At 40.7% G+C, this 25858-nt stretch overlaps 1 protein-coding gene across 1 annotated transcript; it reads left to right on the top strand.

The window, feature by feature from the left end:
- Positions 1–3780: 3780 nt before the first annotated feature.
- Positions 3781–10241, top strand: ap5s1 (adaptor related protein complex 5 subunit sigma 1). Its single transcript, XM_028990184.1, has 3 exons — positions 3781–4175; positions 8311–8602; positions 9699–10241. Exons 1-3 carry the CDS (start codon positions 3982–3984, stop codon positions 9825–9827), a joined length of 615 nt encoding a protein of 204 aa, XP_028846017.1. The 5' UTR covers positions 3781–3981; the 3' UTR covers positions 9828–10241.
- The last annotated feature ends 15617 nt before the right edge of the window (positions 10242–25858 follow it).

Raw genomic sequence — 25858 nt, 5'->3', positions numbered from 1 at the left:
TGTCGTTTCAGTTTCCGTATTTTAAAATTTAATGTGTGTTTATAGCCTAATCAAACAGTTGTCTATCCCCTCAGACTTTTCAAGTCGTGCCCTTGAGGGGTGTGTGTGTGTGTGTGTGTGTGTGACAGACAAACTCACATTCCTGAGCTTATTCTGAGTGGGAACGTTTACCAACCGCTCCCACAACGTGCCCTGGCAGAAGTCATGCACGTGAAAGGGGCAAAAGTCAAAGATGGTTCAAGCCGACAGGAAACATTAATATTTCACAGAATACACAAATGCTGGAAACCTAAACCTGCTTTGCATTAGTGAGGCGGACCGGCCGACTGAAAGAATGGAGTTGGGGCCACGTGCCGTCCCCACGTGAGGATTGTTGAAGGACGCCCAGAGGCTCCGTGGCAGCTTTCCAAACTTCGCTAGAGGAAGAACGGAGTGACGTCTGTGTTTGTTCAGTGGCTTGGATCTAAGGCACAGAGTGCTGTGTTTTTTCTTTTCTTTTCTTTTCTACACTGAAATATGTAGATTTGGAGCTAATGTCGCACCCTTCACACACCCAACTGTGGGGTAGACGGTTGCTACATTAACCCTTAGAAGGTTTCGATTCTTATCTGGAGCAGATATGACTGGTTGATGATGTTTTCTCAAAATTTGATACTAGTTTCCAGGAAAAGCTGTAAATGGCTTTTACATTTGATTTAAAAGAACATTACAAAATACGTGTTCCACAAAACACAAACGCAAGAATACAGCAAAATGAAAATAATTTACACATACATGTTAAAAACTAAGCAGTCTGAATATTAATTTTGTGCCACTGTGTGCATGTGTGTGTGTGTCTGTGTGTGTGAGTGTGTGTGTTCTGCATGGTCAGGGTTTTTGTGTTCAAACTCGTCGCCTTTACAGCTATTGGTCGAAAAGGTTTTGCCATGATGACAACCACGTTCTATTTCAACTGCTGGGATTCACGCACACACACACACACACACACGTTATGCATGCACATGTACACCATTATTTCTATTTGGTTAAATGGAACAGGAACTGAACTGCACAATTTTAAATTCGATCTTGTCAAAGTGAGCAGCTGCATTAAGCTTGTAGTGAATTCTCCATGTGTGCGCCTTTGTGTGTGTGTGTCCTGCTGTTTTTTAAATCTGCTGTTGTGTATTTTTGGGTCGGTCTGTCTGTCTGTCTGTGTGTGTGTGTGTGTGTGTGTGTGTATGTTGGGTTTGAGGGCCCCACTGTCCTGCTGAGTTAAGTAAGCATGACCCACAGCTGTTGAACAACAGCTGTCCTCTTGTGTGTGTGTGTGTGTGTGTGCATGTCTGGCAGTGATGGTTCTGGGCAGGTTTCTTCAGAAGCTGCTCACACACTGATGAATAAAAATGAACCCAGTATTACAGACGCCCGCGCTGACAGGCGTGATGTAGCCTCCTTGTTCGATTTCCGTTTATTGACATGTGTGTCTGGAAAACAGCGATATTTCCGGAAAGCAGTCTCTGTGGCACACGCCACTTTTAAACGTCACTCTTAACATTATTTAGTTATTTCGTTTTTGCCTGTTTTCTCAGCTTTTTTTCTCTGAGCTTTTCTCTGAAGGGGAAGTGACTAAATTTTCCTCTGCATCCCACAAACAGGAAGGGTGTGCAGACACACACATACACACACGCACATGCTTATTTTTTTTTCTGTCTGCAATCTATTGTAATCTAAGCTCCTGTCTATAAGCTTATCATGAAAGTGCAGGGCTCCACCTCTCCAACACCGACCAGACCAGACCAGACCACCAAGGAGTCACAGTGGACATGTTCACTTCATCACAGGATGCACACACACACACACACACACTAGAAGCCCATCTGAACAAGGAGGACATGTAAACCCAGAATCCCTTATTCCCTGTCGTGTCATTTACTGTGTCACACCCCATAAAATGCTTTATGAAATTGTTTATTATTACAGATCATCCATTTTATGGTTAAGTAAGATAAGGACAGGCATTTATATACAACAGCAACCTATTCAGTATGTTTAGTGCAACACTCTACCTTAAAAACCATCACCTTGAACCATCAAAGTAATTCCAACAAACACAGTAAAGCAGTAAAGATGGGGCGATGAATAAAAGCCCTCCTGGCATCACATATTTCTCCCACACAGCATTTACACAAACTGCCTTTAAACAGATAAAATCTCACTAGCCTGGCTGTATTCAAATTGAGTGATGAGCCGTGCAAACATGGATTTCTACAGCAAAGTTGTAGTCTGAAGAAAATTGTTACAATGTAAATTTCAGGTTTGGTTCCTGCGAGTTATGCAAATTAAAGAATGAACAACTGTATAGAGATTCATATTCACTGTCAGCTGTAAGACATTTTGGGTCTTTTGTGTCTTCGATTGGTAACTCGGGCAAAATACTACTTTTCAATACTTAATTTATTGAATTTCATGTAATCTGTTATCTATCAGAATACATAAAACGTGATTTTTTTTTACTAGTATCCACACTTGCATTTATGTGTGTGAAACAAACACCGTCCTATCACAGCAGATGTACCAAAGTTTCTGCAGGTTTTAAAAACATTTTTTAAGGCCACTTCATCAGATTTAAGACCCTTCATTGGGGTTGTCAACTACAATTGCCAAGGGCCACAGATTTCTGTGGCCACATAAAAAAAACAATACACTGTATTTTGCTATATGATAAATGACACTTGCTTAATAAACCTTTATTTTCAAAAACAGGTACCACAGCAGCATTTGCACATTGTTTCACTATGTACTGTCTGACATGTGTGTATATGAAATGACAATAAAGCTCAACTTGAACTTGATTTTAACACAGACTTCCTGCATATAGGAATTGCTGGATACAAATTGGACATTTTAAGTTTTTTTCGGTGCTGATGAAAATTGCCTCGTGTTGTTGCATTTTTAACTACGAGTTCACCGTCGCTCGACTCCATATCCATTCCCACCTGGGCTGTTGTCGTGACGTCACATACGACTTGCTGGGTGCTGTAACAGAGCAGCGCTGTTGTACGGGGTGGGTGTGGCTTTTATGAGTTAGATTTGTGTCACTTTTGTACGTAACGTGCACAGAAAATTTCACCCGAGCGAACCAAAATGTATTCTGTGCACTTTATTAATGTCCTCTGTCACATATTGCTGCTTTTGCCACAAAACCAACCAATCACATGATTGATTGGCTGTCTTCTGGTCTGTTATTGGTTGCTGTTGTGGCACATTGATTAACTTGAAGAGTTCATTTGAACAAACACAGAAGTGAGACAGCTCGAGAGCGGAAAAGAAGCATTTTAATAACCCTCCTGCAATAATAAATAACAAATGTAGTAATTTGGCTTTAACGTTAAATGAACTTTTCATTAAAAAAACATTAAATGCGTATATTTACAAGATACGAAATGCCAATTGAACCAATCTTCAAAGCAAATTTTAATGCGCCAAATTATTTAGATCTTACCAGTAAGTAAATACACTGGGTCTGCAGTATTTTTAAGACCTTTAACTGTGGATTCAAAGATTAATTTTTAATAATATTTAAGACCTTATTTTTTTCTAGAATCCCATTTAAGACTTCCGCGGAAATCCTGTCTAAGCGTTCTCTCTTATTTCTAAGTGAATGTTTTGTAAAGACTGTCTTTAAAATCATTTAAAATCATATCTAACTAACAGAATCTCCCCTAAAGCAGATTCGCTAATTCTGTACCGCCATCTAGCGGTAGGAGAATTGTGTCAGTCATGATGTCACATGACCACACCCGGAAGTGGAGCGTTCATGAGTCAAGTTAATGTATAAGTATTTCACATTACAAGAATAACGTGGATCGTTTACATTCCGCGTGCGATTACGGATTTAGACGACGTGCCCGACGCCGTCCATCCTCCTCCGTTTGTATCGGTTATTACTACCACTTGCTAACATACACGTAGCGAAGCGTATTTCTGGAGAGGGACACCATGGTGCACAGCTTCCTCATTCACACCCTCGGCCCGGTGAGCGCGCTGTCCGCCAACGAGAGCCGCGTGCTGTTCGCTCGTGCCTTCGGACCGGAGGAGAGCGCGCAGCGCGGCGCCGAACCCGAACCCGAACCCGAGCTCGTGCCCGAGACGAGGCGACTCCTGCAGAAAGAGAGGCTGGCGGTGGTGGCCAGGTACAGACAGCAGCGTGTACGATAAAAACGATCAAGTAAAACCAAAACGCCGCGTCCTGTGGGGTGTACGGGGTACCAGTCTGAAGTGGGCAGTGGTGGAGCTGCAACATCTGCAACAGGGTGGTAGTAGCCTAGTGGGAAACACACTCGCCTATGAAGCAGAAGACACAGGTTCAAATCCCACTTACTACCATTGTGTCCCTGAGCAAGACACTTAACCCTAAGTTGCTACTGGTTGTAAGTTGTTGTGGATAAGGGGCAGTGGTGGCCAAGTGGTTAAGGAAGTGGCCCCGTAATCAGATTGTTGCTGGTTCGAATCCCGATCTGCCAAGGTACCACTGAGGTGCCACTGAGCAAAGCACCGTCCCCACACACTGCTCCCCGGGCGCCTATCATGGCTGCCCACTGCTCACTCAGGGTGATGGGTTAAATGCAGAGGACAAATTTCACTGTGTGCGCTGTGCTGCTGTGTATCACGTGTGACAATACTTTCACTGAAAAATGTTGTAAATGAAGCCACAGGAGAAGCCACAGGAGAGAAAACAAAGCTAAAATGTGGATCTTATTCATGTGACATCACGAGTGCAATAACCTGGGCAAGAGATGGCAGCAGATGATAGAACGCATAGAGGGAACCTCAGTGAAGTTAGCAGGGAGTTCTGTATTCGACAGGCGTCCACAGATCTTCTCTTTCTCGTTAAAGTAAAAACCTAGAAATCTCTACTTTCACAAAGGCGTGCATGTCTGTGAGCTTACACACACACACGTTTGGTTTTTCAATTGCTGCATCTGAAAAGTTGTGAAAATGCAAAACAATTCAGCCGCTCTTCCATTCGTTGTATGCAACTCTTAAAAAAAACAAAATAAAACCCCAAAGCTAACCCTTACCCTATTATCACAAGTGTGAACGTGCATGATGTACAGGGATGTTGTTTGACCCCAAGCTGGGAGGTACTATATTAATGTGAATGAAATCATTCCCTGTCTTTGCTGTCTATGTCTATGCATAAGCGTCGCATATGTTCAAAAGTGCAGCGAGCGCCTTAAATCAGACGACCGGATGAATTATTTTGCATTTTCACAATTTATCGGCAGCAGCAGTTAAAAAAACAACAACGTGTGAGTAAATTCACAGCCATACATGGCTTTGCTGTAACGAGTAAGAGAAAATCCAGCAAATCCAGGTCTGTGAATTTCTGTCGAATACAGAACTCCCTGCTAACTTTACTGAGGTAGAAAGGATCAGGTGGGAGGCATATATGGGGAATCTTTTGGAACCTTACAATCCTGCCAAATGGTAGACAGCAGCACCCTTGGACAGTACAGATATCGTATAGTCTTTTCTACAGCATGAAGCTTTGGGAAGTTGGGAAGATGCCATCCAAGTCTTAATGCGGTGGGGGCTGTAAATCTGAATATGTGTGAAAACTGAGTCCTTCATGATTCATGAATTATATGTCCAGGTGGTAGCGCATGAATAATGAACAGGAGAGGGCCTATAACTGAACCTTAGGGGATGCCAGGCCAAGCAGAGGCAATACGTGGTTTGCATTTATTAATGTTCATAAAATTCTTTCTGTCAGGGATGTATGTGATGGACCAGGAATATACAGTACTAGTAATGTCAGACCAGAAGGTCATTACCAGCCCTAATGAACACCACTGCAGCAGTACTGATGGGACAATAGGTGTTGAAGGACAAGAATGACGTTGATGCACTGAATTCCAGCTACAGTGAAAATTTAAATAGGAAAGTGTTTGTTATTGTGAAACACGGCACAGCACACGGTCACACAACGATATGTGTCCTCTGCTTTTAACCATCACCCTTGGTGATCAGTGGGCAGCCATGACAGGCGCCCGGGGAGCAGTGTGTGGGGACGGTGCTTTGCTCAGCTGCACCTTGGCGGGTTAGGATTCGAACAACTTTATGATTACAAGGCCTCTTCCTTAATCGCCAGGCCACCTCTGCCCGAATGGAGTGAATGACTAATTACCACCCATTCATTCACATATATGCCATACATAGCATCATGTAGTACCTTATTCTTTTCAGTTTTTTTATTCTATAAAATGTAGTGGCTACTCTGACTGTACAATGCTACCTTTTTCTTTTTACCATGTAAAATGTGTATGAACACTTTTGACGTGAATGCAGGACCAGTCATGTCCAACTGGAGGCCAGAATGGACTTGACTTGCTGCTCAGCAGCCATCTTGGCATGCAGCCCCATTCAGGGAAAGCAACTAGCGAAATTCAATAACAGTCCCTGACAGAAGTCTTGTCGCTTGTACAAATTGTACAAATTGACCTCAAGTGCCGCTGAAATATATTTCTAATCAAGATTTCTTTTTACAAGAAATGGCTCATTTTATTCCCAGCAGCTTATGTAGTATTGTTTCAGTGCAAACGAAACTGTCAAAAAGTATTCTAATGTTCAAAGCTCGGTAAATCCCATTGAGTCAAGATGCAAGTGCATAATAAGAACCCCAGTACACTAGACCTTCACATCAACTGCAACTAGACCTCTGCAAACATGCCTAAGATTCACCCTGAGACTAAAGTGTTGATTATCTGAAGACCAGATCCACTGCTGATGTGGCAGACACCTTCAATGTCACCTTCTCAGCGTCAAATACAGAGGATAAAAAAAGATTTGAAGAGATTTTTGTCAAGCCCAGGTCAGGCAGACCTTGCAAGACAACTGCTCGACTGCAGTGGAACAGGGTGGTAACACACTCGCCTGTGAACCAGAAGACCCGGATTCAAATCCGACTTACTACTATTGTGTCCCTGAGCAAGACACTTAACCCTAAGTTGCTCCAGGGGGGGACTGTCCCTGTAACTACTGATTTTAAGGCGCTCTGGATAATGTAAATGTAATGTAACGCTCGAGAGGACCGTTTGTTGGCCCGAAAATCCAGAGCCAGTCCATTTTTCCACTGCAGCAGAGCTCCACGAGACCTGGTCACCTGATGTCCCTGTGTCAACCGGATTCTGTCTCAAAATGGCCTCCATGGTCGAATCAGTGCACAGAAGCCATTTGAAAAACTGTGTGGCATTTGCCAAGGCCCACAGCCTGCTAAAAGGATGGACACTGGAAAAGGTGGATTTTTCAGATGAATTACACCACAGTTGCAGCAAATATTGCAGGAGACCTACAGGAGCCCGCATGGATCCGAGATTCACCCAGAAAACAGTGAAGTTTGTTGGCATTACATCCAGTATGGGGGTGTGTGAGAGATCTGCAGGGTGGAAGGCAACATCGATAGTCTGAAATACCAAGAAATCGTAGCTACCTTTTATATTTCCAACCATAAAAGAGGCCAAATTCTGCAGCAGGATGGTGCTCCATCACATACTTCCATCTCCACATCAAAGTTCCTCAAGGCGAAGAAGATCAAGATGCTCCAGGATTGGCCAGCCCAGTCACCAGACATGAACATCATTGAGCATGTGTGGGGTAGGATGAAAGAGGAAGACGAAAACTGCATTCTTTGCTATTCCTGATGACTTCATCAATACATTTTATGAATCCTTGCCAAACCGCATGGATGAAGTCCTTCAAGCTCATGGAAGTCATACAATATATAAAATGTGGATCTTACAGCACCACTACTTAATTTGCTGACATATTTTTGTATTTGCAGTAAATTTGTTCAATTTCTGTATAACCAACAAAACTTTTGTCTTGCCAGAATTGGACCTTTCTGTCTTGATTAAATCTTTTTTTTCAGTGAAACTAATTCATTTCAATGCATTAAACATAATTTGGTAGGGTTTTAGCTTTTCAAATGAGCTATTTCTAACCCCAATTGATTAATTTGAACAAAAATATAACACTTATGTTTTTGCTCCCATATTTCATGAGCTCAAAGACCTGAAACATTTTCTACCTACACAAAAGATCCATTAATCTCAAATATTGTTCACAAATCTGTCTGAATCTCTGTTGGTGAGCACTTCTCCTTTGCCGAGATAATCCATCCCAAGGTGCTAGTTAGACAGCGTGAGTGTATTGGTTAAAAACGGCGAGTTCCAGGATCAGGTTCACACCATAACATACGTTGTTTATTGCGTTGTTGTATACTGAATATCTGATCTCGTGCCTTTTCTCCCTCTCTTTCCCCTGGAGGCGCGTGCGGTCTGTGGTGGCTCTTGGTCGTGCAGCGTCGGGCGTCCCGGCAGTGGAGTGTGTGTTGGGGGAAGAGGCGGCTGCCCTGGGGGAGGCTGATGTTGGGGTGCTGCGCTTGACTTCGGGCGAGCCCTTTGCCGTGGAGCGGACCGTTCTGTGGCTGGCGGTGCAGAGTCTGGCCTTCTGTCTGGTGTGCGACATGCACGAAAACCTGCTGCTTGCTGAGGGAACTCTGAGGAACATTGGTCGTCGGTGCCTGGAAGAACTCCGTCTGCTGGGGCCTGGGAGTGAGGTCAGATACTTGCGTTGTCATCTTATTTATAATAAAAGAATCATCCATTCTCAGTTCACCAGTGTAGCAGCATCACAGAACCACGTCTGCCATGATAGGAGTTATGAGGCTCTCATATGGCCATAATCCAGGTCATTAGTTTCATGGCCTTATGAGAAAGCCAAGTGCGTTTAGTGAGGCGCTTCCCCAAATTGCTTCTATCCGCTACATTAGTGTTACACTATGATCCTGCATTGGCAACTGTTTTTGTCATAATAATCAGTGGGAATGATGCTGTTGATAAGGTTAGTCCCATTATTAGCAGAAACTGCGGTGATGTGGTCTTTATAGTTGAATTTGAATTGAATCACCACTATGTGTAGTGTCTTTGGCAGGAGTGGCCAGATTTTTTAAATGAACAGTTTTCAACATACAGCATGTCTGTATGAAATGTTGCATGTAATCCTGATTCTGCACTAATATCACAGTAGATATAATTTATCTAGATGATTAGTGGATTCGAACTCGCAAGTCCACTTTCATGTTATATAAGCATGTAAATGGCCTATACTATGAAACAGCTCTCAGTTTTAAAAGTTTAAAAAATGTATTGGTTGTGCAAAAAAAGTAACTTTCCCCCAACAGTTCACAGTTTTGTTAAATAAGTACAAAGCGCTGCAGCCTCTGTGGTTTGGCAGACCTCAGTGTCTTTTTGACGCTGGAAACAATCTGTTGTATCTGGCAACACTGAGCCTGGTCTCCAAGGGTTCTGTTTTCTCCTACCAACTTTGTACATTACATTAAACAGCATTGTTCACGTAGAAGACACTTTTATTCCAGAGTGGCACAGAGACAAGATGATACTTCCAATCAGTAGTTACAGGGACAGTCCCTCAGGAGCAGCACATGGTGAAGTGTCTTTCTCAGGGACACAAGACAGGTGTGAAGAGGCTTTTTTTGGTTTATAGAATATAGAATATAAAGTGCATTTATGCGGTTCAAACAATTCAGACTTCTATCAAAATATGGATGAATAGCTTTTATTTTGATTATGAATTGAAGGATGTAAGCCATGTTAATGGATTCTACTAATAAATGGGTGGATGCTGTCTTTCAGGTGATCCTGAAAAGTGACCGCATTGATGCCTTGCTCAACCACTACCTTCCACATGGCCAGCTCCTCTTCCTCAACCACCGATTCACACACTGCCTGGACAGAGAACTGAGTTCCTATGGCAACAAATGAGACTGGCCTATCGTCTTCCTCCCCTTTTGTTTTTTCATTTTCTTTTTTAAGAAAGAGGCCACTATAACTTTTTCTTAAAGGGACTTTCACAAATGATCTTACCTTGTTAAATCTTGCAGAGACAGTTCGGAACTTTGGACTGAATATGGACAATTTATCATTCTGGAGTAAAGAGATGCAGGAAGGGCTGCATCAGATGCTGACTTCTTGTGTGCTACTTAGAATGCTGATTAATGAAGGACAGCAAAAAGCGTGAACCGTAAGCTTGCCGGACTCAGGCTAATTCTCACGTTGACCAGAAGGGGGCGATGATATTGTGCAGTGGAAACAGACGCAATGCAGTTTACTGTCTCTGTGCAAGCGCTGACCTTGTGTGAATGTGTGGCTGATATTATAAAGTTAAATGTGACACTTCCAGGTGTGTGTTCTGTAGAGCTGCATCCTGCTGCTGTGGTGTTTGCACGTTATTGTACCTATTGCACTGTAGGGTTGCAGTAGGGGGCACTAGAGACCCATTTATTCACTGACACACACACACACACACTTCACACTTGTATAGCACCTCATATATCCAGACTGCTAATGTTTGACCAGTTCATACACAAATAGGTTATGGACAAGAGCTGGCGTTCTCCCTTCCCTCCCACATCCCACTTTCTCACATATTCCCCTTCTCCTCTGTTTCTCTACATCCCCATCAATCATCAGTCTTCTGTCTGCAGCACTGGGAGACATGGCCTAATTCACTGTCTCTCTTCATTAAGGTCTGTACTCTGTCTCTCTCTCTCTCTCTCCATTCATCCCTCTCTCTCTCAATCCCTGTGAACAGTAAGGATGAAACACCAGTTGTACTCCCACTGCAGCTTCCAAAATATAGACATGCAGGTGATGACATGCAGAGTCTTGACAGAGTGAAAATCACCACATGGTTTGTACCATGCAGACAAGTGTCTCCAAAAAAAAAGCTAGTACATTAGAAGTACAGATAAGTGAAAAACGTAAAACAATAATATGAAATATTGAAAGCTCTTACTCCGTAATGCAGAAATGGACAAATACAACGGCACAGAAGAAACCTAATGCGCACATGCTCAATTACAGAGTTGCTTCACTGCAGGCAGCCGAAATGGCACCCCAATCACAGCCACATTCACCCTGCCTCCCAGCCAATCAGAACGAGTTGCCGCGTGTTGAATTTGTGCGTGAGTGTGTGCGACAGTGGGAGGGATAACCCCAGCTGTGCTGTCTAGAAGATTCATTGGTTTGAATCTAATTACATGTATCATATGGTTTCACTTATTCATTCAAATCTCAACGTCTTCAACCTCAAAATGATGCTCAAATTACCATAACGCACAAACACAAATTCTCTCTTTGCAAACCATTTAAAGTAATTGTTAATAATTATAGGCTTGTGTTTTGAATTTTGAATATTTGGTTGTACTCTGCTGTCATTAGGCTCTTCGAGTTAACCATAGGAATGGGCGACATGATTACACTATAGGATTTAATGACTCAGTGTTTGTGGGAAATGGTAATGACACACAATGCTGCTAACCATATGTAGACATTCTGAGGCTTTTAATGACAAATATCAAGAGTACGAGAGTCAAACACACTTCAAACAAAGGAAAATGTTAATGAGTGCTAACACGCTTGAGAATTTAATAGCATCTATTAGAATTAAATTACTCTCCAAAGGCCTATTTTTATTGTGAATTAGTTAAGGAGCGTGGGCCTTTCTGTGCGAAGTGTATCTTTCCTGTCTCTGTTGTTTATGAGCTTTTGAGATAGGACATCAAGCCATCTTTCTGGCCACATATGCAAAGATCTATATACAAGGGGTGGATCACCAGACCCTGTAATGTGAGTCTTACTTTGGCCTATGCTTCCTACCTTCGTGGTCTCCTTCAGCAGGATCATGTGTTCGGCTACACTTTCCACAGCTTCGCTTTGAAGAACATGACAAGTGTTGACAGATCTTAATCCAGTGTAGCATCTGAGGTTTGCTTGGACAAAAATGGATCCTGTGTGGTGTTCATGTATTGCAGGTCCAGTAGAGGGAGGTGTATAATCTGATGTCAATAAAAATGTGTTCTATGTTTTATTTTTATGCAGAAAAAGAACATGTTTTAGCATGAATTTATATAACAACCATTCCTTTGGACTAAAGTTGGAAACCAGACAATGAGAACACAAGCTGGGAACTGAACTGAGGCCCGATTACTGTAATGCACCAATGCTAATTACTGTGCCACTGAGCCACCCTAAGCATGAAAAAAGTACAAACCAAACCCACAGAGAATTGTATATAATCCAATGACGTTATTCCATTGTGAAGCATAGGAGGGATCACAGCTTCCATTTGGGACAAAGCATCTGTCTTGTTCACCGGGAAAATGGTGATGGTCGGCAGTTAATTAATTTTTTTTTTTTTTGGTGTTCAGGCAAAAGGATAGCTGCGGTTTCCCCAGGAGAGCGTAATTCAACTTTTCAGCACTAACAGAGACACTTTAAATGTGAATTCACACTGAATCGTTTTGCTAAAGTGCAGTTGGGTGGTATTCCTTTATATTTTCCAGCTTTTTTTGGAGCCGGGGATCTGAGGCTACAGCTATAAACTGATGACACTGTAAATTCCTTATTTCATTGATCTACTGTTACATGCATTTTTGGGACAGAGTTGTAACTTTTGAACGTACTCCTTGTTGAGAAATCACGTTCTGTAGATGTCATATCTTCTGTTCACTACTGATATCTCAGGCCTAAGCAGGCATGCTAATTTAGCCACTGAAAAGTAGACCACCAGACTGGAAAACCCAGAGGGAACCCACCTCATGTACCATCTCATAACACCACGTTTGCCTTGGATATGGGGGTAATAAAACACCTAACACAGATACTCCCAAGCAGTGGGAGCAGGTCAGAAAGGGCATCAGCCAATGGGCAAAGAAAGACCTGTATCAAGAAAGACCTGTAGTTGTTGTACTCAATGATAAGTTAACCCCTGTTTGCCCATCCAGTGGTGGTGAATAAAATACCAAAGAAAACCCAAACTCTTCTAGCAGGGAACAAATTGATCTGTTTCTTTTAAAATTTATGTTAAATATTTCAAGTTGTGTCATTTTTGTGACCCATATTTGCTTTTGTTTGTCATCCACTTTTGTCATATTCTGTTTGGTGAGAGGGTTACATCATTAAGGTGGTGGAGAGAAGCCAATAGTATGAAATGATGCCATCACGGCAAAAGCTCACTGCTTTTGGAGATGTAAAACTTTTTGCCTTGTTTAATATTTTTTCTTTATTATATAACCTCACATTTGTTATTTCATAGTCCTGTGTCTTCAGTTTTATGTAATGTAAAAAAAATTGCTTTTGACTTTTGACTGCTAGTGTATTTCAGTAAGTTCTGATTATCAAGTGATCAAACCCAAGTCTTGAAAGCTCTCACAAAGACAAGTTTTTATGTGTGGGTATAAAATGTACACTATTATGATAACGCAAGAACAACTACAAATGTGATTTCCCACAAAGGACTCAACCCTTTAAACCTTTCTCGAAGGCGGACAGTGCCTCAGAGACGCTGACGTTAGCTGAGCTCAATCACAAGCTACTGTAAAAAAATTCAGTTCGCTGGAGTAAACGCAACAAAACACATCGACATAAGGAATTAAAATGAAGTGTGTACTCAGTCAGACAGGACGCTGTGTTTAATTTGTGGTAGTTGCTTCTCTTTTGTAGCTGTCGTTTTTCTCGAAATGCCTGCTAGCTCACCTTGCCTTGGTGAAAGAAAGAAAAATGACAACTTACAAAGCCTGTGAGACCAGCAGGCCTCTGCCTCGAATGTCCCTACACACACATCTGAAAGGTGTGCTGCTTTAATTGTCTTTCTGCTTGATGTCCCTTTCTTCCAAATAATGAAAGAAGAAAAAAAAATTACTCTGTAGGTCCTTGGCTTGTGGAGAACATGGTCAGCCTGTGCCTTCAAACACCTTCCTTTCAGAATGAGTCTAATTAAGATGGGTGTGGGCAGTGTGGAGTTAGTGGTATGGGTTCTTCTTTGAAGGTGCTGGTGCTGGTGAGTTATCATGAACATGCAGCGTGGAGGTTGTTCTGTGTGCATGTGAGAGAATGAGAGAGAGCGAGAGAAAGATGTCTTTGTCCATTCATCCTTAGTTGGTTACCTACCATGTTCTGCTTAGTTTTACCGCAAAAGCAGCAATGACCTTTGAGGAAAAAATGAGCCATCAGAGTAGAATGGCTGTGTGCATGTGTGTGTGTGTGTGAGAGAGAGTGACTGTCTCTGTCCTCATTCTGTGTCCTGACATAAGGAAACCACTCACTTTATGTCAGAGTTCATTTTGTAAAGTGTCCCGAGAAGTGAAGGTGGTAACGCACACACACTCTCTTTCTCACTCTCTCTCACTTACACACACATTTTCAGGAGGATAAGAAAGGCATATCACCCCCCCCCCCCAGGCTATGCTAATGAAACTCAAATTCCCTCTCTCTCTGTCTCTCTCTCCCTCCTTCTGATATAACATTCAGTGTAAATGTATGTGTAAATATTCATGTCATTTCATGGTTTGCCCAAACTCATCTTCACTGATGTTTTCTCTCTCTCTCTCTCTCTGCTGCTCTCTCTCTCTCTCTCTCTCTCTCTCACACACACACACACACACACACTCAAGATTCCTGCCACATTTAAAAAGTTTTGACTACTAAGCAGTATCCATTAGGACTGATGCATTTTTTTTCATGCATCGTTTGTCAGAACGTTTTCCTAAAGATTAATGCCCTTAAAGACTCAATAAATCTCAATATTTTTCAGATATGCAGGAGGATCTAGAAAAACCCCAGCTATACGGCTATACGTCTGTTCCCAGTGTCATATAAGGAAGAGCCACTAGAGGAAGCTTGAACATGGAAAAGAGTTGTCAGTGACCAATAGTTTATACAATGTAATGCATATACAACACATACAGATTTATGCAGATGACCTAGTGGTTTCCATTGTCAGTTTATGTAAGGCCAAGTGAAAGATCGGTCCACTTTCAGATCATACAAACAAGTTATGAAAGAAATATATGTTGAAATATTGATATTTTGACATCCCAACTTATCACAACACCTGAGCCTTTGCACCTTTGATTCGTTGTCCTGCATTGTTGTCAGTATGCCTTGAGCTGCAGAAAACAGAGTGGGAGACTGATATATCAATATTTTAGATGGAGAAATGCATGCTTCATTTCACTGCAGTGTGTAGGACAACACACCAAATATCTGGCAACCCCAAGAGTGCTGATACACACACTTCAATGTTTTATATGAGTCCACATTTATAAAAAAAAAAAGGAGGGCAGTTTCCCAGATATTTTAGTTGAGGCAACTACACTATATTATTGTAATATTCTAATAATAATTAGCTAAAACACAATACATTAAAAACCAATTTCAACTGCAAATTACCACTAGGACCACACTGCAGTGACCCTTGAAAGCAGAAACTGGATGCCTAGTGGAATATGTGTTTAGTGCATTAACATAGTGCCTTAACATTTTTTATTCCCTCTGAACATTTGATTCTCTCACCTCTCTTCCTCCCTCCACCTCTCTGTCCCAGTTTTGTTGGTAGATGATACAGGGACAGATGGACAGTATGCTTTTGTGTGTGTGTGTGTGTGTGTGTATTTGCTAGTTGTGTGACTAATGTGGTAAAGGAGTTTTCGTCTGTGTGATATCTGATCTGTGTGCACTGATAGGTGTGTGTGTTTGTGGACAGATTGTGTTGTGACTAATGAGTTTGCTGTTTTTTGTTTCTATTATTTATATATGTGATTCTTTTCACTACCCAAACAAGAGAAAAAATAACTTAAATTCTCATTCTGTCAAGCATACACACCTCAGACACCCAAGCATTATGCATGCTAATGAGTGTGTGTGTGAGTGTGAGTGCAGCAAGCCAAAGTGCTTTGAAGTCAGATCATAGGAAATGCATGGGCTTATTACCAGTGGCAGTGATAGACACCCCAACACACACACAAACACACACACACTCATGACCTTAATCAGTTATAAACATGTGCTAATTGATTTATGATGCCGTGATATAATGGGCTCTGAGAGCAGGCATTAGGTCTTATGAGATCTCAGCGCTCTATGGAGTGTGACTCAAACACTACTGAAATGAATTACAACGATGATCTGGACCCCTAATCATCTCACTTAATTAAAACCTTTAATCCCCTGTCAGTGTGTGGTTATTTAGACTGTATGTGTTACTTTAGGGCTATCTACCATGTTTTTGTTTTTATAACACAGTGCAAATAAATGCATTTTAAATGCACAGGGCACTGTTTTTGAACAGTGGCTAAGCAGTACATCACTTGCACACATATCATAAAACATTGTGTTTGTCTATTGTTTTATTCAATTATGTAGTGGAGGTATTAAAACAATTCATATGGCACACAAAAGGGACAATAGCATGCATAACATGTCACACACCACCCGGTCTTGCTAATCACCAACCATGTTACTGGACACCACCCTTCACATTGCCATATCACACCACTGACAAAAGCTCACTTTCATTCATTCTTTGTCAAGGCTCATGGGATGCAGATGCTTGCTGTGCAAAAAACTTTTAATGTGACCTATAACAATTACAAGTAAATGTTGTAGGTCACACCTGCCAATTAAAGACACTCTTAACCCCAAAATAAAGCTAAGCTATCCTAATAGAATTATCCTGACATTTACTAATTTGACTGCTAGCGCATTAGCAGAGAACACAGCATCAAAGGTATATCAATGTTGAAGTGTATCAGGAGAAGGATACCAAAAATTAGACATATCACACACAGTGAAGGCAGTCATAAAAAGTCCCTATAAAAAAAAAGAAACAAACAAACAAGACAAACACTGGTCAGGGAGGCTGCCAAGAGACCTACAGCAACACTGAAAATGTTACAGAAATTTCTGGCAAGTACTGGTTGTGTATTACATGTGACATAAATTTCCAGTATTCTACATATGTCTGCACTATGGGTTGCAATATGGAAGGTTTTTCTTACAAAAAAAAATCCAGGCCTGGCAAAAATAGTCTCCCAAAAGCAAATTAAACTTTTGGCATAGTCCAGCAGAAATTCCAGAAAGTCCAGGCCAAAATTCCACAGAAAATCAGTGGGGTGACCTGAAGAGGTCTATACAGCAGAGATGCTCTCACAACTTGACAGACTTGGAATGCTGGCATTTTGTGTGTGCACATTTTACATTGACTGTATGTGTGTATGAGACCAACTTGAAGGAACTGCAAATCTAGCAGACAGCAGTTGATTGAGATGTAATATTCAGTTTAAAAGCAGCCATGAAAATTCATGCCCTTGCATATTTTACTCAAAGTTATCTTCACTGGCTTATTTTAATTAGGATCATCAAACAGCCGTCTCACTGTCTGTCTCTGTCTCCTTCACACACACACACACATTTCTACCCTGCTATAGGTCGTGCACACACCCAACACACATCTCATCCTTGCCCTGACAGCAACGTTATAGCTCACATTTAAAGCACCGTGACAACCATCACTAATTAACGAGGAGATTACTGTAATTACCCTAAGTGATGATATGTCTGTGCTTCTCCATTAACATGGGATGAAAGATGAAGCTGTGGACTTTACACTTTGACATTGTGTTCCTTAAATGTCTTATTATGTCTTAATGTGTTGTGTGTACAATGATGAAGTCTGAGTTTGCACGTTTGTAGGTGGATGTAATGTGTCTATAATGTCACATGGTCACAGTATCACATGGTGAGAAAAAGTAGCCATGTGATGCATATTTCTTTATGCACTCACTGACTTTTGACATAAGGGTGCTGCCCGTGCTTCTACACAGATACATCAAAAACAGAAACCAATTTTTTTACCCCCAGTTTTATATTTATAGAGTGGGAAATAAACTGCATTAACTGTTAATTTGTTTGTGATCTTTCTTAATTATTTCTGCAAAGAGTTTGAGTGTTTTCACTGTTTGATTAATTTGGGTGGAGATTTCATGTTTCAGCAGATTGAACCATTTGACAGATCTGAAGGATGTGTGATTCATCTGCAAATAAAGTAAAATGCAGCCAGCAGTATATCTTCTGATCTCATTCAGACTCGTTGTTAAATTAAGACACCTATGATGGACTTGTTGGAACAAATGGCGGCACAACAGTAGCTCGCAGCGGCCTCTCTGGTTCCATAATGGTGCTAGTCTCTAGCCACTGTTCATCGCTGCTGGAGTTTGTGATTGTGAGATGCAGACCTTTTTATTTACCTCGATGTTCACAAAGGAGTGCTAATGCAAAGTAGGTGCTTTGTGTGCTGTATGGACCTATTAGCGTTCTGCAGAAAGCACGCTCTGATGGACTGTTTGTTGTCGCCGGAGATTTCGACCATGCAAATTTTGACCAATGCGACCAAAACGCGCTGGATTTTGTTTACACAAACATCACTGGCATGCACCGGGCGGAGCCCTACCCCAATCTTGGACAATGAGACCACATCACTGTTATGCTAATTCCAGTTTTGAGTGCACTGACTGGTAAATGTTCAGGGAGGGTGCAACCAACATGGATGATTGCAGAGGTACATGAGCTGCTTAAAGTTCGAGACTCCGTCTTCAGGAAGGGTGACAAGGTGGACCTAAGATCAGCGAGGGCCAAACTGTCTCGAGCCATTTAAACAGCAAAACGGGCGGAAAATCCATAGCCACTTCCAGGACAGTGGTGACATGCGCCGTATGTGGCAGGGTATCCAGGCTGTCACAAACTACAGGACTAAAACCTCTGCCTATGACAGTGACTCCTCTCTACTTGATGCCCTGGCTGAGATCTATGCACGATTTGACACACAGAACAACGTGACAGCGAGGAAATCCAACCATCCTAACATCTCACTGAGCTCCATCATGATGAAGAGGCTGGTTATGAAACACATGAAGATCCTGCTGCCTTCCGGCCTGGATCCACTACGATTTGCCTTTCATCTGAACCGCTCCACGGACGATGCCATCGCCACCACCCTCCACCTGGACAATAAGGACCCATACGCATGAATGCTGTTCTTAGACTTCAGTTCAGCATTCAGGCCCATCATTCCTCAGCACCTGGTCACGACTCTGAGCCTGCTGGGCCTGAACACCTCCCTGCAACTGGATCTTGGCCCTCCTGACTGTGAGACCACAGTCTGTCCATATCAGGATCAGCATCTTCTGCATCACCACACTGAGCTCTGGAGTTCCTCAGTCCAGTGCTGTTCACCAACAGTGCAGCGATGCACAGATCCAACCACATCATCAAGATTGCTGATGACATGACCGTGGTGGGTCTCATCAGCAAGAACGATGAGTACAGAGAGGAGGTGCAACGACTGACTAACTGGTTTAAGGTCAACAATCTGTTTCTGAAAGTGGACAAAACGAAAGAGATGATTATTGACTTCAGAAGAGAACAGAGGGACCACTCTCCACTGGACATCAACGCATTTTGTGTGGAGATAGTCAAGAACACAAAGTTCCTCTGTGTTCATCTAGAGGAGAACCTCTCCTGGACTTAATAAAAATGTTCAATTTTTACAGTATCCATTCTTTTTGTGATTGATGCCTTTTCTAAACGTTTTATCAATTATCATAAAATGCCATTTTTATCACTAAATATCAGCAAATTTCAAATAGTAACTCACTCCCTATCCATAACATCTTAATCCTGATCAGGTTCACTGGGCACTCACCCAGCACAACAAAGCTTTTTTCAGACAATACATAAATATAATGAAATAAACAGACTGCATTGTGGTGTGGTAGTTAACTGTGTGGCCTCACACCTCCGAGGATATGACATTGAATTACTGCTGTCCAAAGGCATGCAAAAAGTGATTGAATTTTCCATAGGTCTGAGTGTGCACCTTGTGAGTTCCTGCCCTGCACCCGTTGTCCTGGGATGGGCTCCTGGCAGCATCGGGCCTGAGTAACAGGACAAAGTGTTTATGTGAAAAGTGAGTGAATTTTTTTAAAAGTAAACACTACTAGAAATGATTATTGCCTCAACATTAACATTCAAATAGTTGATAATTGAGCAAAGTAACCTTGATCTTGTGGTCTCTAAAATGTATTATTGTGAAGTATTCAGATGCAAAGGTAATTTACATATTGCTTGTGATTTAAATAAATCAAAATTAATAAAACTACATTTTGATATGCTAAGGAAACTATGTACTCCTAAGAACTATGCACTTCTAAGAAACACAGTTGAAATTAAAGATGGGTGACAGGTTTCTTTTCCTAAACCACTGATACGCAAACCCCCATGGTGCCGTACCAACACAGGTGTTTATTTTCCCCTCCAACGTTATTTATTCACGTTATTCAGAACAATTTTCTTTGCACTTGTCTCTGCGGTGCAGTTCTGATTCTGTGCATTTAGATGGTGAAATGGATGATGTCCCACAGGGTTCCTGTGTTTGCTGTTGCCATTCTTTGCAGGTACTAACCTAAGCTAATACTTTTGTAATAATGTATTTTGCTGACATCATTATTGTCATCTAAGAGGTGTCCTTCACATCAAAGTGAATGAATATCAGTGTGGAGTTTATCACAAGTTTATTACATTACAATATGTGGCTCACCGACCCACATGCGCCTACATGACTAGAGGGCTGTGCTTTAGAATGAAATTGGCTGCTTCTATAGTAGAAGGTGAAAATGTGTCATTACCTATTTAATATTTATTTATAGTTTAAAATACATTGTATTATAGTAGAGTATAGCACTCATGTCACCACTTCCGACCATCTAATGCATGATTAGAACATTTATAGAATATTCTATATTTTGCTAAATAAATCATTTGAAAACTGTGCCCACCTTTAATGTGATTTACACATGACTTTATATGTGACTGTACAATTCAGCTGAAAACTAAAAACCATACAACAAGTTGGTTTCCTTCAATTAGCATGTAGTTTAGGCCTGGGTTCTGGCTGGGCCATTCCAAAGCGTACATTTTCTACTTTTGTTGATTTTAATTGAACGCTTGGGGTCATTGTTGTTGTGTTTAGCAGATGTCTGAAAGATTTAACCAAAAATGGCTGTTACTATTCATAATTTCATACAAACATACATTATTGAACTGTGGACAAGTACAACATTATTAATAAATAATAAACATATAAATTACTTATATTTTAGCCAGACATGGATGCTTTTATTTGTAAGAAAAGGTTTCTGTTCTGCACTCCATAAAGTGACAAACGTGAAAAGGTTAAACTATTTAGCATAATAATTTGTTTATAGATATATTTTATACTTTAGATTTTACCTGACTTTTTGGGACCCAATGCCCTACTGGAAAAAAAATTCTGCTACTCAGCCGACTCAAAAGCTTAATGCTACCATCATTGCAGGCATCTGGAATGCTTTTGTTGTTGCTTGACATTTTTTGGAAGCATTTATGCTGCCTGCTGATTTACGCCTCACCTTGCCTTCTAGTACCCAAATGTAGGTACTGTGCACATTGCCATTAAAGTGGAATTTTCCCACTTAGTGTGTCTCCAGATTGAATCTTGCCATTCCTACACTGCCTCAGTTTGGCTTAGGTGATCACTCAAAGGCTAACAGTGTGGGTGGCAGGTTGGAATGAAAATGTAACTGGGCGTATACTAGGACCAGGAAGGTGAAATAAGATCACTAAATATTAGTCATTACTACAAAAACGAGCTTGTTCTAAACTATCTGGTTTAAACTGACTAGATTTAGTACACCAATGCTCAATGCTGGTAGGAGAAAATGCACATTTGTTTCAATTAAAAAGTAACTGTTCTATCAATGTATTTCTCCAGTGCCAGGTCAGGGTCATGGGGAGTAGGTTGGCCTGCTAGGAAAGAACAGAAAAGAATCAGTTTTTGATGAGGTTGGCCAGCACAGTTATAATAGGATTTTTGGATTTGGATTGGATTTTTCATTAGTTTTAGTTTTTATTTCGTTTAGATTTTTTTTTTCAAATTCAGTTAGTTTTAATTAGTTTTTAGAGGCAGATTTACTAGTTTTTATTAGTTTTGATATTTTGAAATTGCTTAGTTTTAGTTTAGTTTTTATTAGTTACAGTGTTAGTTTTATTTTTTTTTTTGGAAATTAGGATATTTGTCAGGTGCATGAATCAAAATCACCAGAATAGCCTTATCCATCTTAGCTCCGATAAGGTTATTGACTCTTGCAGCTCCGGGTGTTTTGAATTTTGGTTCGAGTGAAGTGGTGAACTTTTTGAAGGTAATCGAGTCACACAGTCATGTAGACATTCCAGTCTTAATAAACATATTTACCAATGCTTCTTCTCATTTGTGGTGTTCCTGCGTATTTACTAGCCAGCAGCTATTTGGTCCATTATGGATGCTGTAGTATCACGTTCCTTTCCCATGTTACCTGGCCTGGCTACCGCTTCTCTTTCGGGGGAGGGCGGGCGAGAGGCTAGCTTGTTCAGGTACTCTTGGTTCGCCTTTTTGTGTGAGCTTTTCAAATGGACTTTCAGATTCGTGGGGTTTTTCCCCTTGAGAAGTATTCCACATATCGTATCACCTGCTTCTACAACAAGGCACTTACTTTTATTTTTGCCACTGTCATAATCGAAGAAATCCCAAATAGGACTTTCTTCCGCTTTCTTCCGACTTTCGCTGCAGCCATCACGCTAGCCGGCGGCGTCACGGACAGACTATGGACACGTGACGTCACAGACCACGTGTTACCATAATGGTCAAAAACCTGGCTTAAAACTGGCAGCGTGAAGTAAATAGATTTTAATTCAACCCAAAAGGCTTATTACAAAGACGAAAATGAAGGACGTTTTTGCTATATTATTAGTTCGTTTAAGTTCGTTTTGTATACACACAAAACAGTTTCAGTTAGTTTTCGTTTTTTTTTTAACTCTTTATTTCAGTTAACGAAAATGATTTTTCAATTCTAGTTTTAGTTTTATCGTTCGTTTTCGTTAACTATAATAACCTTGTTGGCCAGTTCACATGATCTGCTTGCTTCAGGTCTGTGAGATGATCACGTCATGTCATGACAAAGCAAAAGCAGGCCAGACACAACATTACATTTTACATTTACAGCATTTATCAGACGCCCTTATCCAGAGCGACTTACAATCAGTAGTTACAGGGACAGTCCCCCCTGGAGCAATTTAGGGTTAAGTGTCTTGCTCAGGGACACAATGGTAGTAAGTGGGATTTGAACCCGGGTCTTCTGGTTCATAGGCAAGTGTGTTACCCACTAGGCTACTACCACCCCTTGTTCTTATATATGTTCTTATATAGCCCAAATCACAAATCACAACACTAGGAGCACTATTGTGTCCTCAGGGCTTAAATAAACCTGCTAGTTATCTGCATTTTAAACAGAACATAAATCATTGTTTTAATTGGTATGTAAATATTTCTGTCACTCAAAAACACAATCTGTTAATAATTAAACTGGGAGAAGCTCCTTTTACATCTCTCATGCATGCTGCTTCTTCATTCGGGAAGATTTTAAACATGTATACATCACATAAAAAAACCTAATTAAAGATTGTGCTTCTTATTTTTTAAAATCTAATTATTTATGTTAATCCTGAAGACCTATGCTTAGCGCATAGTGCTGTGCCATCTCTTGAAGCTAGCACCAGCTCACAAATACGAACTTAGGAGACAAAAGCGAATCTGTCTCTTTAGTAGTCTAGCGATCTATCAATTTATCCTCAGAATCCTATTTATAATCCTAAAATATATATATTGAGAAGAATTTGCAACATAAAATGAAGCTCTAAAACTGTGTCCCTCCTACAGCCCAGAGGAGCTTCCTCCACCAGCTTGACAGGGCATTTTTTCTACTGCATTCTCAATATAGAACACCACTCAACCCTCATTTCCTTGTGAGACCTTGTTTAAATGTACTTGATAAGTATTTGATCTTCCATGTTTTTGACCATACATTGACTCACCTGCACTAAACTGCTCGGTGCACTAAACCCTGCCTGCATGAACCATATGTAGTGGCATTAATAGAACACCTAAAGCCTCTGATTATATAATACACATTTTGGATTCTTTTAGCGTTGTGCAGAAAAAGAGACAGAAGAGAAACCTGACTGTGTGTCTTTTTAAAATGAAGAATGTCTTGACCTTACCTGTCTCAAGGATTTTTAACAAGAGCAGACAAGCAGATCAGATGTGATGCAAATCGTGCTGTAGGGGAAATTCATGCAGCAGCTCAAAATGAGCCGAAACAGGAACAACAGGGCTTTTAAATGACCAATATATATTGTGTGAAAGTATTTCTTAAAATATTTGGAGAAAAAATAGTCTTCAAGACTTAATTTGAATGCAGATTTTTCCGTTGATGGCATGCAATTAGCTAGAAAATTGCTTAACTGCTTAGTAAAGTAAGTTATTCACATCATTAATTTAAAATTTGACATTAAAAAACAAGGCGATTTATTAATCCCTTCATTTATTATGATCATTTGAGTAAAATAATTGTTTTATTTACATATGTTCTATGTACACTACATGGACAGGTCAAGAGAATAATGTTGCAGCCACAAATGTCAAGTGGTGGGAATTATTAGGCAGCAGGTGAAGTCAGTTCTTGAAGCTGACGGGTTGGAAACAGGACTTTGACAAGGGCCAGATTTTGATGGCTAGTGAATTAGGTCAGAACATCTCCAAAATGGCAGGTCTTAAAATGCCTTCCAGTAATGCAGAGGTGTGTATAAAACACAGGTCCAAGCTGAACAGCAGGCAGTGGCGTTGCTGAAAAGCTTAATGATGTTTTCAATGTTACGACTGATGGGTGAATAGATGCATGTAAAAAGCAGGCCTGGCCTTCTACTGAGCTTCAGATATAAGCTACATTTTAACCTGAGAGTCTGCAGAAAGTGCACTGATCACAGTATTAAATTGCAAAGTTTTGTCATTTAACTGGCTAAACAAAACAACATAAGCCCTCGTTGGACTCATTTCTCAGCACAAATGGGATATCATTTGGCAATTTTGTCTGCCAATATTTGCTGCCATGGAAACCTTAACACAAATGAATGTGCTGGAGGAGTATTTGCATAAAAAGCAGGTGTGAAGATCATTCACTGTACTGTAAGAACAGTTATTGTACTTCAAGCATGAACTCGCTTTTATGTGGTTGACTAATATGCATGTGGCATTGGTGAACGTTAACAACTAATTACAACTAAGATTGTATTACTGTTTTTGATCACTAACTAGAAGGCCGAAGTATTGTTCTCTGCTGTCAGTTTTTGATGTTTGCTGTACCCATTTGTAAAGTTTTAATACACTCCACTCTTTATGTAAATGAACTTGAGATAATATGAATGTCAAAGTTTATGTTTAAATCACAGAGTGAATAATGTATTGACTCTTATGATGTCCCACTGTGTGAATAATTCAGTGAATATTTGATCAGAAAATTTGGTGTATCTTTGCACACTATTCTATGTATTTCTTTTAAATGTCTTTCTTTTTAACTTGCCACATGTTCTAATATGAAATGTGTGACAAACTTGGTGCTATTTTTAGGGCAATCCACACATTTACAATTAGCAAATTTGCGGCCAGGCATTGAAAAACTGGAGAATCTAGGTGAAGTTGTTAATTTGTGCTTTTGGGCTCTGGGGTCTCAGAAATGTGATGGATTTCATCAGGTATTTCACCATATTGCACTGTGTGTGTGTGTGTGTGTGTGTGTGTGTGTATGTGTGTGTGTGTGTGTGTGTGTGTGTAAAAAAGGAAAGGAGAGGATGAATTAAAGTGAGGAAGTGCTGAAAGTGATGTCCCTACTATTATATCACCTTACTCAATCTCGATGTAAACAATTTTACACAAACCTTCGAGCAACAATGAGGAGCATGATGCAATAGAGGGTCTGTGGTTCTAATCCTCCATTTCTTTTTTATCTTACACTTCCGGAACCATCAACTAATACACACACACGAACGGG

This window comes from Denticeps clupeoides, chromosome 1, assembly GCF_900700375.1.
Source record: "Denticeps clupeoides chromosome 1, fDenClu1.1, whole genome shotgun sequence".
Lineage (NCBI taxonomy): Eukaryota > Metazoa > Chordata > Actinopteri > Clupeiformes > Denticipitidae > Denticeps > Denticeps clupeoides.
Note: the sequence above shows the minus strand (reverse complement) of the source record. Positions and strands in the feature narration are given on the sequence as shown.